Below are 13,478 nucleotides of genomic sequence, written 5' to 3' on the forward strand. Positions count from 1 at the left end.
CTTGAAGAAAAGGAAAACTGTCATTGTGACATTAAGTTCACTTAGAAACAATTATTACACGCTCTTTGAGAGACTGCACACGACCTACCAAATGTTATGATTGGGTCCCCGCTGCTTACAGCCTTTGCAGGTACATATTGCCTTGTGGTAGGCAAATTAAGAATGTACACATTGAGGCAAAATGCTTTTATTCTTTTCAGAAAGATTTTTCTTATGTTTCTCTACACTGAAGTCATCAACATTACACAACAGTTCTGTGGTACAGATCAGAGGAATGTCTGTAAACTAAAAATCAACTGTAAAAAAAATCACCTGCTATTGGTGGATGGATTGGCAGTTAGAAGGACTTAGATCAAACATAAGTACTAACATGGTTTGCAGAGCTTATCCTTGTTAGGATAACCTATTAAAAGCTTTAGGAATAATCATACTTTAGCATGTACTTAGAAGTATTAGATCTTTCAAAATATTACATACATGTGGACTAATGAATCAACGTTAATTAATAATGCCCTTGCTGAATTAAATTATATCCATCTTGCTGTTCATTTTCTCTAGTGACTTCCATTCAACAACTGAACTAGATTAAAAAGGATTTATGCAAGAGGTAGCAGAAACAAGAGACAAAATGGTATAATTTAAGGGCATCTGTCCCCTCATGAAATAATGTATTTAGAAATCTATTCAAGCAATTAGAAATAGTAACAATAGTACAAACTACTCACTGATATACTTCCCTTTAGTGCTATGAAGACTTCACCTGCCACACTCAAAATTAATTTCAGCTACTTGTCAGATTTATTTAGTAGTTCTTTCCATATTCAAGGATCATCTCCACACCCCGCACCCCTCCAAAAAAAAAAAGGTAATTAAATCTAACTGGCTCTGTGTACAGGATGTGACATGACAGCATGAAACAAAGAGTCAACTTCTTAAAGAGGGAAAAAAAATATAGCAAACTGAAAGAACCTAGAGTTTTCTTTCTGACTTTTTACCTTTGTTGTGCTGCAGAGTTCCTGGTAACTGCTCTGAAGGTCTTGTATGTTGTTCTTTAGAGTCACATCATTGACCAGATCAAAAAGTGCTTCTCCCTTTTCAATCACTGATTTTATTGAAGGCTCATGGGACAGAACTGTCTGCTGTATGGACTACAACACAAGCAAGAATTAAAATATATATACTGAACACGGACGATCTATTTCACTAACTTACCTCTGATCTGAAGCACAGCCTTCTATCATGGTATATATCATCCTTTCCAGATGAGAACAACTTTGCTACCAGTACAGGACTATGTTTCTCAGCCATGCCCTGAGACAACTTTGTGGGCATCTAAGAGAAATTGCTCCTTTTGTGAGTGGCTAGGAGCATAACTAATAATCTGGAGCTGGTGAAGGACAGGGAGCTAATATGTGTGAAGGGGCAAGTGCCAGGGACAAAACTTCCTCAGAGGAACAAATTCTGCCAATAGGCGGGAAAGTACCACCAAAGCCATCCCCTTAATAAGACAGTATGCGTCCATACGATATGAGTCCATACGATTGTACTCTCAAGAGTATGCAATCTGATCTGTTATGTCATTGTGCCACTGGCTCAGACAGCATGGCACATGCCAGCATCTAACAAATGACAATGACATACCAGCTCCCCAAACACATAGAAAGCAAACACACAGCTATGACATATGACTTTGAGTATTGAAGACGCCGAGGTTAGTGGGCCGTTTCAGGGAGAAAGCCTTGGTGTTGTACAGGTACTGCTCAGCAATAGCCAAAACATTTATTTGTCAGCCACACTGTTTTAGCCACAAATGTAAAGCACAGCACTCTATGGGCTGCTATAAGGAGAGTTACCTCCATCCCAGTCAGACCCAGTACACATCATATGAATCATCCATAATCCTGGAGTATTTTACAAAACCATGATTAAGAGAAGCAATGAGGGTTGTTGTCAATTTTTTCTACTCTTTTTTATGACTGGGAAAAAAAAAAACCAAAACTTTTCACTAAAATCCTAACTAAAAACAAAGGCAGCCATAGCAGCTGACTGTCTTAGATGGCAGCTGAGCTGGGGTATTCAGCTTTAACCAGAAAGCTGATTAAGCCAATGTAAACAGAGGCAATGTCTGCATTGAAGGAAGACCACCTGATTTTTATCCTTGCTTAAACAGCAGTTAACTCTGTTGACATCAATGGAATTACTCATATCTGTACTCATAAAAGAATTTTGCTCCATAACAGGAAATTTTCATATGTGTAATGACATTAACATTTCAAATCCAGGTGCTCAGTCTGGTTTGTAAATGCAGGTATCATGCATCTTTTCACTCTGATGCTGATTTGGACATCCAGATCATAGACATCTCATACATCTGTTGAGGAAACTTGAGCAGACATCTGGATCAGAGGATTTATTTTGAGTCACTAGTTCAAAATCAATTCGGTAGTACAGTGATATAACCCCTTTTTACCTTGTATTTTGACAACTGGGCCTTCTTCTCATAGAGTTCGCTCTTTGGCTCTGCTGGAGCATGTAACATGGCTTGGTACTCTGTGACCCACTGAGTTTGTGCCTTATACTTGTCTGAGAACTCCTTTGTCAGCTGAAGACACTTTTCCGAAGTCATGTGCTCTTTCCTGACAGAGCCAGCCAGCTCTTCAAGCTGTTCCACATGTTCTCCAATTTCTTTTCTTAACTGGTCAACTTCATTTTCTTCCATGTACTTTATAGCTCGCTCCCCCTTCTCACGGGCAGATTTCAGTAAACTGTGGCCTACGTCCATATCACTCAATAGCAGCTGTGAAGGAAGTGTTGGTTAACAGAAAATGTATGCAAGCTCTTGCCTTTTTTTATTATTATTCATTGTAGTTCTATTATCAGTGAGAGACTCATTTTATTATTTTAATTTTGCTAAGGAGACAGAAGGAATTGCTAGGGAAACTGAAAAAAAATTGCCTGGAGTTAAGGTGTGGTAAACTAGAAGGAAGCAGAAAAAGCAAATACTTCTGTTCTGCACTGGGCTTGTGAAAAAAAACCAGAAGCTGACCACTATCAGGAGTGGATTCGTACTCCAGATTCTGGAATAGATGAAATTTTTCCCTTAGCATATTATGTTTAAGCTGCAGGACATGAAAACTACAACTGCCAGAGGAAACCTGAGTTTTACTACTGAGTTATTTCTATGAGGAGAAATAGGAAGCCCTTTTTGCCACAGCACATGCTGGTATAAAATATACATGAGAGGATGCCTTGCAAGGGGAATTTATTTTAAGTTTTAACCTAAAAAAACCCCACATACAAACATGCCTTATGGAAGGACAGGATTATATTGTTTAGGACTATTTGTAACCTCAACAATCAAACTGTGATCTAACGTGTATATGCCACGAGAACAGACAGTTTTACACTAGGTGGTCTTTATCCTATTACTTTCTCTGGGCAAGGTGAAGTCAGAATTTTGAGCAGCTCTTAAGATGCGTGTTAAAATACAGCCTCTTTTTGCTGACCAGAAACAAAAATTGCATTCAAGAAAGCTGTACCTCTAGTTTCTGTACTTTTTTCTCCATTGCTGTTTTATCAACCACGTCAAACTTAGTGATCACATTTCTGAAGTTCTTGTTAGTAGCTCCGTACCAATTTGTATAAGCACTGAAAGCCAGTTCTGACTCGTCCATATAGCGTATTTCTTCTTCCAGAAACTTTATTTGCTCCTTCAAACAAATACGGAGTGTAAGAGAAGGAAACAAGAACCACCCAGATGTTTATCATTGCTATTGACTAAAGATAGCAATAAATTGCTATTTGTTAATAAACCTGATATACTAATATTAAAAACATAGGTTTTGACTTCATCTCTAGTGGATAATTCTCACTCGGGTCTTGTCACAGTGTACATAAAGCAATCACTAATGTTACAACTGAGTTAATACTAAACACTGAAAAGGTACTTATATTTTAAAATTTGAATTGTGACTTGCGATTATGGTACTATGAGACACTAGTTAAAGTGACTTGACGACTGTACATTATCAGTTCAAATTTTCCCCATACCTATGTGTTTCAGTGATAACCTGAAAACATTTCTCTAGAGGCCATTCAGTATTCAAGCATACTGAATTCTGAATTATTCTCCTGAAACGTCTAAGAATGACAGTAACAACATCTGATTAATAATGAATATTTTTGAAAAGGCATTATCCTGATTTGGGTTCTCTAATACATTTAGTCCAGTGAAATGTTTGTGTGTGTGTATATATGAAATACATCTGAATATTATACTATTGAGTCCACAATAATGAATAAACTCTGACAAAGTCTAGTTAAGAAAGTCTGTTTATAGTTGCTTCTTAACTGATAATTTATGATGTTAAAATGAATCAATTTTCATTACTTACCAAGACATGAAGAAGAAGAGTTTGGTAGCGAGATGTAAGCTGTGTAGCCTGGCTTCCCATTCTACTTGCAGTGAGACTTGCCTCTAGTATTTGCTGAGCCAATACCCCAACTTCCTCCACATCATCTTTGTAGAGTGTAATTTCTTCATGCCACTTCTATGACAAAGACAATATCCAGGTTATATGACTGTTTCAAAGGTCTTAAACACAACAGGAATTTATTTGTAACTGTCAGGAAATAATTCAAAAGGAAAACAAATACATGATTGTAAAAATGGATTCACAACAGGAAAATAAAACAGAATCTGATGAAGGTTAATATAACTAATATGTTGGCAGCTTTATCATACCATACAGACTGCATTTTGTAACAATAGATTCAATACTTTCTTTTTTGTTTTCCCACCAAATAATAATAGAAATGCAACCTGGAGTTCCTATAGAGTTTGCCCAAAGTTTTAAAGGTGACTGTAAAGCATAACCTTGAATCTCTTCAAATCTGCTTCCTGTGTTCATTCAGAACCATGTCTTCTCCTTAGAGTGACTAAAGGATTATTACTACATCAACACAGCAGAGTCTTCACAACAGAGATAGTCGCATTTTGCTCTTGTTACATTAACTCTTTCCCACCCCAGGACCAATCTTTGTCCTCAGTTATGCCCTCATACACCACAAAGCTTATGAATTCCGGATCTCCCTATGAGGTTTCAACATTGATATAGCCATGCCTTTACCAGTAAAATGGGAGGAACCCGGACCCAGAAGGCACGAAGCTCTCTTGGATGCATCATTCTAGGCACCACCTCAGAATAAATTGCTAGGCTTCCTGTCATTTTCACAGTGCAAACAGGAACTGATGTGGAAACCTCACATTGTATTTTGCTTAAGGAATGTCTTAACTATATTCTTTACCTTCATTAGTTGAAGCTGCATCTCCTTTGTTGCTCTACCAGACTGCCTCCCAGTCCTGATAGCAACTTTCTCCTCCAGGTCTGTTAGCCAGTCATTAACCTTCTGAAATTTTTTCTCCATTAACCTCAGTCTGCTCACAGTGGCATTTAATTGGCTTCTTGCTTCAGAAAGCCTGTGCTGATAAACTTGCCAATCCTGCCGTAAGGATTCCAGGGCTCGGTCTTCTATCTGGGGAATGCCCCAGGGAATCACCTCCTCTCTGGCACGGACAGCAGCATTCAGTAATGCTTGTCCTTCCGCACAGTGGACCTGCAGCTCCTGTGAAGTCAGAGTTATGGATACATACCCTAAATTAACAGCTTTCATTCACACATAGCAAACAAAGTCCTGGTTCTACTTAACACAAAAGCAGTTACCTCACATTATCTAGATATTCCCTTTAGTTACCTATAGTTGAACACATACTACATTATCTCTAAGAACACCTATGACGGCATCCTCACCTACAAAGCAAACCAAATATCACTATTATCGACAAGTGAACTGGAGAAAATTATTGACAAAGCATGCATTAAATTCTTTCCCCTCCTGCTAAGTTTATCATTAGTTCTGACACATTAGCTGCCTGAGCTGACATGGGATGGATGCCATCCATTCAGCACAGCCTTAAATTCAAGACTTTCTAGCTGTGGCAAGCAGACTGTAAGACTGATTCTAAAATTCAATCTGTTTAAAAATAAGGAATAAGGTGAGGCTTCAATCTTGTAAAATAAACAAACCTATCATTTTTACATATGATTGAGACACCATTCCAAAATAATTCTGATATCCTCTCCTAGACCTGTGTGGCATTTCATGCTTAATAGAACTTGATTAGAAAGCATGAAGGGATTCAATCTCGTTAAAAAATATAACCAGGAAATTACCTTAAGAGAAAACAGTTGTGTGTTGTCTTAGTTTATATTTGAGATATATATTCAGATTTTCAAAATAGATTCAGATTTTATATAGTAAACTATAATAACAAGACACATATGGAGAGTCCCTGATCATACAAAGACCTTCTCAGTATCCTAAATAAAGTAATATTTCCTAACTCAAGTACAAACCTTTTGCCAATTCAACAACAGGTATGAAAGCATTTTAAGCCCTCTTAAGCTCATAGCTGGGAAATTAATTACTGAAATACTGTAGGTTCACCATTCACTGTCACTGAAGTGACTCAGTAACAGTCTTGCCACTTCACCATGGGAGCTAGCCTACATGACTGGAACTGCCTGAAAGTAGATGCATCTGCACTGTTAGCAATAAAAAGAATATTTTTGGTATTATGTGAAACACAGTGAAAAGAGGTAGGCCACTTTTGAGCAGCAAAGTACTTATATGTACTTATATATAATGTGATTCCACGCTGTTCTTGAGACAAAAAACAGAGATGCCATTTTTGTCTGGTAATTAATATTATTCTGTTGTTTTACAAGTAGGATTTCTTTTTTACTTAGGATGTTACAGATTATGCACCTGTAGGTCTCGGACTGTTGCCTCCTGTTTCTGGACATCACCATCAAGATGTGATAAACAGTCAAGTTTCTCTTGTTCCTTCTCCAGCCATACTTCAAAGGTCTTCAGGTTTCTTTGGTACTCTTGATGTAAGTTAAGCAGTCCTTCAGCTTTTGTTACTGCCTCCTGATTGTTAAAATATTTACTTATATGTAAATATATATCTTAGTGTATCATCAAACCAAGAAAACATAAACCCCAGACTTCCATCAAGGTGAAAAGTTTGTATCTGATGCTGAGCTTTCCTAGAATTCAAGAGTACTCGGATTCTGAGGATGGTTTGATCAATTACAGGGAAAGGTAGGGCAAATGTAGGGATACAGATACTTATCCTAAAAGATTCTTCATGTAAGCTAAAATGAATACTAGGTATTTTGCTAGCACTTCCCAGGACTTACTCATCTCTCTGGCAAACCTGAGTGAGTTCATCCACAAAAGGTCCAAAGAAAGACAGTTCATTGCATTCTTTGCAGTTGTGGAAGAGAGGACCATAAAACAATGAATCACTTATGTTTTTGAAAAACTGAATTTTGGCCCTTTCCACAAGACAAAGACATCATTGATACAATAAAATTCAATTTTACCACACTGCTGTCATGAAGGAAAGTTGCCGTCTGAGCATACATTAGGCATTATTTAATTACCACAGAAGAATTTGGGTTAACTAGAGACAATCACCTAGCTTTAGATGTATCACCACGTCTTTTATAATTTCTTCTTAGTCTTATATCTTACATGAAAATCCATCTTGGTCCTTATCTGTCTATGCCCTAATCTCTTCCAGATCTAGGATATTAACACTTATCCGTAAATGTAGTATTTATCATGCTGGGCCTTTTGACATTACAGTCAGTTTACTTGCTAATAAAGTTTGTGTTCAATAGTAAGCTTCTATAACTGTCAACCATTTGTGAATTACATGATTGACTGGTTACATTTACTTTAAAACATACATTTATGCAAATCAGAGATACTTCCATCTCTTCAGTCACAATGGGTAAAATCACATCTGCACTGAAGTCAGTGAGAATTCTGACATGGAAACCTCCAGACTATTCGCCTGATGATTTTTTCAGATTCAGATTTTTAGAACCTTTCTGAAAAGATCTGAAGCTCAGTGGTACAGGAAGGCAGATTGACAAATCACACTAATAACTTTCTGTTACATTATGTTACAGCTGTTCCCAAAATTTTACTCCTCATTTAACTGTAAAACAAATGATCTTTTTCCTTGTTGCCAACAAACCAAGAGGGAGTGTTATCAAGAAAAACTGTACCCTTGTTCTGTCTTTGAGGAACTTATACCGCTCCTGAAGGTCCTGGAGTTCAAGCTGAGTGACATAATGCTCAGCCATTCCACTTCCTTTCACTTCAATTGTCTCCAACAAGCTGCTGTGACTCAACACCTCTTCACTGAGTAGCTGCAAAACAGGAGGAGAACAGATTTATGAATGGGCAACATTAAAACAAGACCACAGATTAATCTTGCAGTTATTCAGCCTCTTTTGTTGCTTATAAGGTGATATGGGCTTGTTGCTGGTTTGTTGTAAAGCAAACACACCTTTGCTTTGCTGAGAGCAGCTGTTTTTTCCCTCAGTTCAGCATATTGCCTTTCAGAAGCATTCATAGTTGCTTCTACTTTATCCATCCAGCTGGAAAACTGACGAACATCATCCTGGTAACTTGTCCATTTGGAGAGAGCTCCTTCCAGTTGACTGTAATTTAAAAACACATAATTGTTGTGATAGTGGAGGTTGTCATGCTATTTAAGCAGTGAGACATAGTTATGTACAGTTTTTCTAGATTATATTTCTAAGAAAGATGTATCACAAGCTAAGCAGTCTGAGACAGAGCTGTTAAAATCCTACAGGTTTTTACCAGGAGCACTGTTTGGCTGATAAAGAGAAACGAAGTTTTCCAAATTTGGAATATTAAGGAGTTCTGTAAGTTATGTAGCCAGCTGATGTATTCTAGCTTTAGTAAATAAAATGCAACTGAAAGGATAAGATCCAGAATCAGAAATTTTCTGTCCCTTTGCGTATATTTAAAAGTTGCTGCATTCTAATGTTTAATTACCCTTGTTGTTTTAAATTGAAATACTTACATCTAGTGATGCTCCACCAAAGAAGGCTGCATTTTTTCTCCCTGTATTTCTTTATTCTATCACTTTGAGAATCACTATTGGACTCTGTAATTACAGTACCTTCTGTGAAATAGCTAGCCAGTGGAAAACCAGACAGGATCTTGACAGAGCAACGCAACCATTAATGTCTGTGACAAGATCTCATTTCTGATAACAATTCAAGGCACCAAGTGCAACTCAAAGTAGAATTTACAACACGATTATGAAAATTGAATCCACTTTTATGAGTATATTGACAATAAGCGTTAACAAAGCTTAGATCCCTCGCAGTTTCTTCCCCTTTTTCTACTTCAAATCAATGTCATTTAAGGCCTCTAGACCCACAATGTCAAATGCATGCAGTCATTTTATAAGAATTTGACTCTTGTAATAATAAAAGTGTGGGAATTAACTTTTCAAGGATTTTGACAGTCCTTTATTTCTAGGCATCATTCTGCACCTCATACCCTTTTTACCTCTTGCACTGGATACAAGCAGACAGAAGAGAAGCCCAGCTGTCCTTCAGAGTTTGCAACTGCCGTTCAATCACCGGTACTCCCTCCAGAGAAGTATTTTGCAGAACAGACTCTCCTCTTGTCAGAACCATTTTCATTTGTATTTCTTTTTCTTGTTTCACTGCTAACAGTCCCTAAAAAGTGAGCAGATATCATTCTACATCTATCATTAACTGGGCATGAATATACTAACGGGCTTTCTTGGAAAATGATCTGATCAAAATTAGCAGCTTGTACAAACAGTCAGTTGGAAGAAGGACAGTGGGGCTCACAGCTAGGCTTCACAAGGAAAAAGCGACTTTCAAATAATAGGCTTTGCTATTAAAAATAAAACCTTAGTTGACAGGGAAGTTTTCATAGAATCTGTACAGGTACTTACAGTGTATCAGAGAAGGTACTGTTGGGTAGAAAAGCTGACATTCCAAAGGGAATGCCATTTAGATGGAAAACAGGAGGATTTATTCCCAGAGAAAACGAGATGTGATTAAAAAGCTCTTCTTCAGGGCTGAAATACAGTTCTACAACTCTAGGATCTATTTGCAACACAAAGGTACCAACATATAAACTCGGTAGACTATGAGCAACGTTAGCTTAGAGACTTCAGCTCCTGGAGCTGCGCAGTTGCAAACTAACAGCTTCTAACACTATGCAAAGTCATGAAAAACCTGAAAGCATGAACCAGACAGACTCAACGAACAAAAGGCAAAACGTAATTTTAGTATTTTGCTACAATCTCTTGCTTTGTGATGCATCCTTATAATTTTGTGGACTTGCCCATATTTTGGCCATGGCTCAAAATTGGAGACATCAGTAATAAGAAAAGTATTGTTTTCCAAGTACCGCTCTTCAACACCTTTTGTGCAGTGATATCAGTAGATGCTGTTTTCTTAACCTTAGTCACCTTTATTAAAGCAAAAAATTATAGGAAAAGCTCTTCTGAATAATCCATATTAACTGTAAGGACTAGGAAATAAGATATTAAACTAGAAGAAGTGAATATCCAACTTGTTGCATTTAACCTTCAGCAGCCACACTACATCTTTTGAGTTTTTTTAAGAATTTGCATATATAAAGTTTTCCATAGAGGTCCCTATATCCTTCTTAGAGAAAACTTCTAAAAATGAGCTCTTTCCTCTCCAAAAAGAGTAATTTTTGAGTAAATTGAAAATCGGTGTCAAAATGACAACAGTTGTTACACTATACAACAACTAATGTAAAGTATCCTATATTTGCATTCTTCTTACAGATCTAAAAAGAGCAGGGTTTTGTGCCTATTGTTTCCGTACCTCTAGTTTTAACATCCGGCTGTCCAGAACACTCTTGTCTGCAGTGGGATGACAGTAGGAATCCAGCATATGAACTGCATCAGCCACCCAGTCCTGGAGGTCCTTGACACTGTGCAAGAACTGCTGGTGCTCTGCTACGACCCTATCCATTCTGGAAACTTTCTCCTGCAATTCATACAGCAATTAGCACCAGAAGATAGTCAAAGCATAGCTTATTCCCCATACCTACTTCTGGACTTTAGAATGAGTTTCATAGACTATACTTGGAAATTCTCTTCATACATTGATAATTACAAGTACACTTACTTAAGCATGGAATGAATTTTGCGTACACACACACACACGAGTTGTCCAAACAGCATACAAATGAGTATTTCTGAAATGCCTTTTTTTGTTTTCTAAATGTAAGGCTTCATCTAATTGTCTCCTCTCATTCAAAGTAGATGAGAGTTTTCTGGTTCCACTTTTTCTTAAACATCCAGTAAATCACACCTAAACTCCATTTTAGTGTTGGAACTAAAGGTAACCTGTGAAATCTCTCAACGCACAAGGCAGATTTATGCCTGTGAAGCTATGCCACTGCAGCAACGTTACTTTGTTGATATTTGAAAAAGAAAGACCTGTTCTCCTCGATGACTTCCATCGGTATAACCATTCTTCTGAAAAGTTACTGACACTCATACGAATCAAATATAAATGCTCAAGTTACACTGCTAAAAGGCCTGAGGTGACAGAGCGTATTTCACATGGTGACAGAGAACCACAGTCAAGCCAGTGAAACAGGCTTAGGAAGTTCCAGAGAGGGATCTTTCTCAAGTGGCTATCCAAAGAATTTCAGGATTTCTCTCTTAGGCTGGATGATATATATCTTCTGCCTCAGATTCCTTCTTCTCATCCTTACATCTCCTACAAGTTCTGTCCACATAAGCCAATGTTAGTAACTCATGCACCTTTAATTTTTCAGTCATGAAGATTTATTATGGCCATGTATATCACCATCTTCAGTAAGTCATACAGCTCTAGATAGGCTTTATAATTTTTATTTCCAGAGAATTGTCCAAACATAAATACTTCCTGAATCAAATTGTTATCCCATGACACACTTCCTGTATCCTTATATTACTGTCATTATTGTGGTAACTATAAGCCTAATTCAATATCATGTCTCCTTCATGACTGGAACATTGTGAAAAGTAACAGTCCTAATATGAAGAACTATTAAATGGTAAAGGGTGTCAAGCATTATTCAGCAAAACAGAGTTAAGTTAAGCTCTTGGTTCTTAGGCTGATGATTTAGAATTTGACCTATGCCTCCCCTTGAACCTTCAAAAGCAGCCTAAGAGGTATTTTTTTTTAGAAGACCAACCTACTAATTTTAGATTAAGACACTGACAATGCAAATAATCAGTCATCATTATGGGATGCAATGAAGTAATAAATTTCTGTACTGTCTAAAAAAAATAAAAGAACTCCCCTAAGATTTGAAAAATACTTCTTTCAGGTGCCACTTATTACAAAAATAAATGTCTTCAATGCTTGAAATAATAAAAATCAAATCCAATTACTGTATAATCAGGTGGGGTTTACTTTTTAATCAAAACACATTTAAAAAAACCACATAATTCCATTTTGTTGACAGTCCACAGAATTATCCAGGTCCTTACTTCCCACTCTTTAAAGTCAGTGTGAAAGACAAGAAGCTCAGACATACCACAGAGCAGACAAGCAAGACAACTGCAGTATTTCACATTTCAGTCTTTCTTTTTCCCCACATACATCAAATGAACTGCTTAAAAGCACATACACTGAGTGCATTACCTTTGTCAGATTGCTTAGAGTAAGATATTGAGAAGACAACTGAGATACTCTGCGCATAAAGCTTTTGCTGACAGCTTGCTCTTCCCACAGCTGCTGAGCTTTCTCTTTTAACCTGTTGAGCTGATGCTCGTGGCAGCTTATTTCCTCAAGGACAGACTGTAAAGCACAAGCACGTTAATATTAAGAGTGGGTGCAAGAAAGCAGGAAATGGAGAAGCATGAAGGCCCCGTGAAAAATAGAAGTGACATATGGCAAGTTTGCTGAGGAAGGCACACCATACGGCTACAGCAATGAAGCAACACATCTTAAGAAAGGTGGAGATGCAAAACCTGATGGAACAGAATCATCAACAACAAACAACCCTCAAAACAAGTTCTCATCTCATTTAGAGCTTTTGTAAGGAGTCAGTGAGGCCAGGAGGATGGGACAGGAAAGTCTGGCTGTGTTAAAAAGGCTTATAAGAAGTAACCTGCAACTTTTGCTGTTCTCTCCTCTTGGAAGGAAGATCATGGAGCCGACTGCTACTTCCTTGTACCATCCTCTCAGTTGTGGTCAGCCACTCCTGCAGAGGCTCAGCAGTTGCTTCAAAGTCCTTCATCTGGATCTTCAAGTTCTGAGAAGACATGCACAATTTTATCTACAGTCCCACTGCACGGAGCACAACTGTAATGCATAACACACAGATCAACCACACAAAAAGTAGGTACAATTGTAGCCAAGCATTACACAATTCTTCAGAATAAATTACACCAGCTCTGCTCCTTCCCACCCCACAGACACTGAAAGAAAAGGCTGAGAAAGCACCTCTCTAAGAAGGAAAACAGCAGTAACAATGTAGGGTATGCCTACACAGTTGAGGGGAGACTGAAG

General features: G+C 37.7%; 1 protein-coding gene across 3 annotated transcripts in view; it reads right to left on the reverse strand.

The window, feature by feature from the left end:
- Positions 1 to 13,478, reverse strand: part of SYNE1 (spectrin repeat containing nuclear envelope protein 1) — a 310,687-nt gene that overhangs the window by 135,257 nt on the left and 161,952 nt on the right. For all 3 annotated transcript variants that reach the window (XM_064447054.1, XM_064447052.1, XM_064447053.1), the window contains 12 exons: positions 13,078 to 13,221; positions 12,609 to 12,764; positions 10,791 to 10,955; positions 9,466 to 9,638; positions 8,429 to 8,582; positions 8,145 to 8,288; positions 6,829 to 6,993; positions 5,308 to 5,625; positions 4,395 to 4,550; positions 3,540 to 3,710; positions 2,471 to 2,797; positions 996 to 1,148 (listed from right to left, as the gene is read on the reverse strand). In XM_064447054.1, the coding sequence (XP_064303124.1) occupies positions 996 to 1,148; positions 2,471 to 2,797; positions 3,540 to 3,710; positions 4,395 to 4,550; positions 5,308 to 5,625; positions 6,829 to 6,993; positions 8,145 to 8,288; positions 8,429 to 8,582; positions 9,466 to 9,638; positions 10,791 to 10,955; positions 12,609 to 12,764; positions 13,078 to 13,221 (2,226 nt within the window). The remainder of the gene's footprint in view (positions 1 to 995; positions 1,149 to 2,470; positions 2,798 to 3,539; positions 3,711 to 4,394; positions 4,551 to 5,307; positions 5,626 to 6,828; positions 6,994 to 8,144; positions 8,289 to 8,428; positions 8,583 to 9,465; positions 9,639 to 10,790; positions 10,956 to 12,608; positions 12,765 to 13,077; positions 13,222 to 13,478) is intronic.

Source organism: Phalacrocorax carbo, chromosome 3 (assembly GCF_963921805.1).
Source record: "Phalacrocorax carbo chromosome 3, bPhaCar2.1, whole genome shotgun sequence".
Lineage (NCBI taxonomy): Eukaryota > Metazoa > Chordata > Aves > Suliformes > Phalacrocoracidae > Phalacrocorax > Phalacrocorax carbo.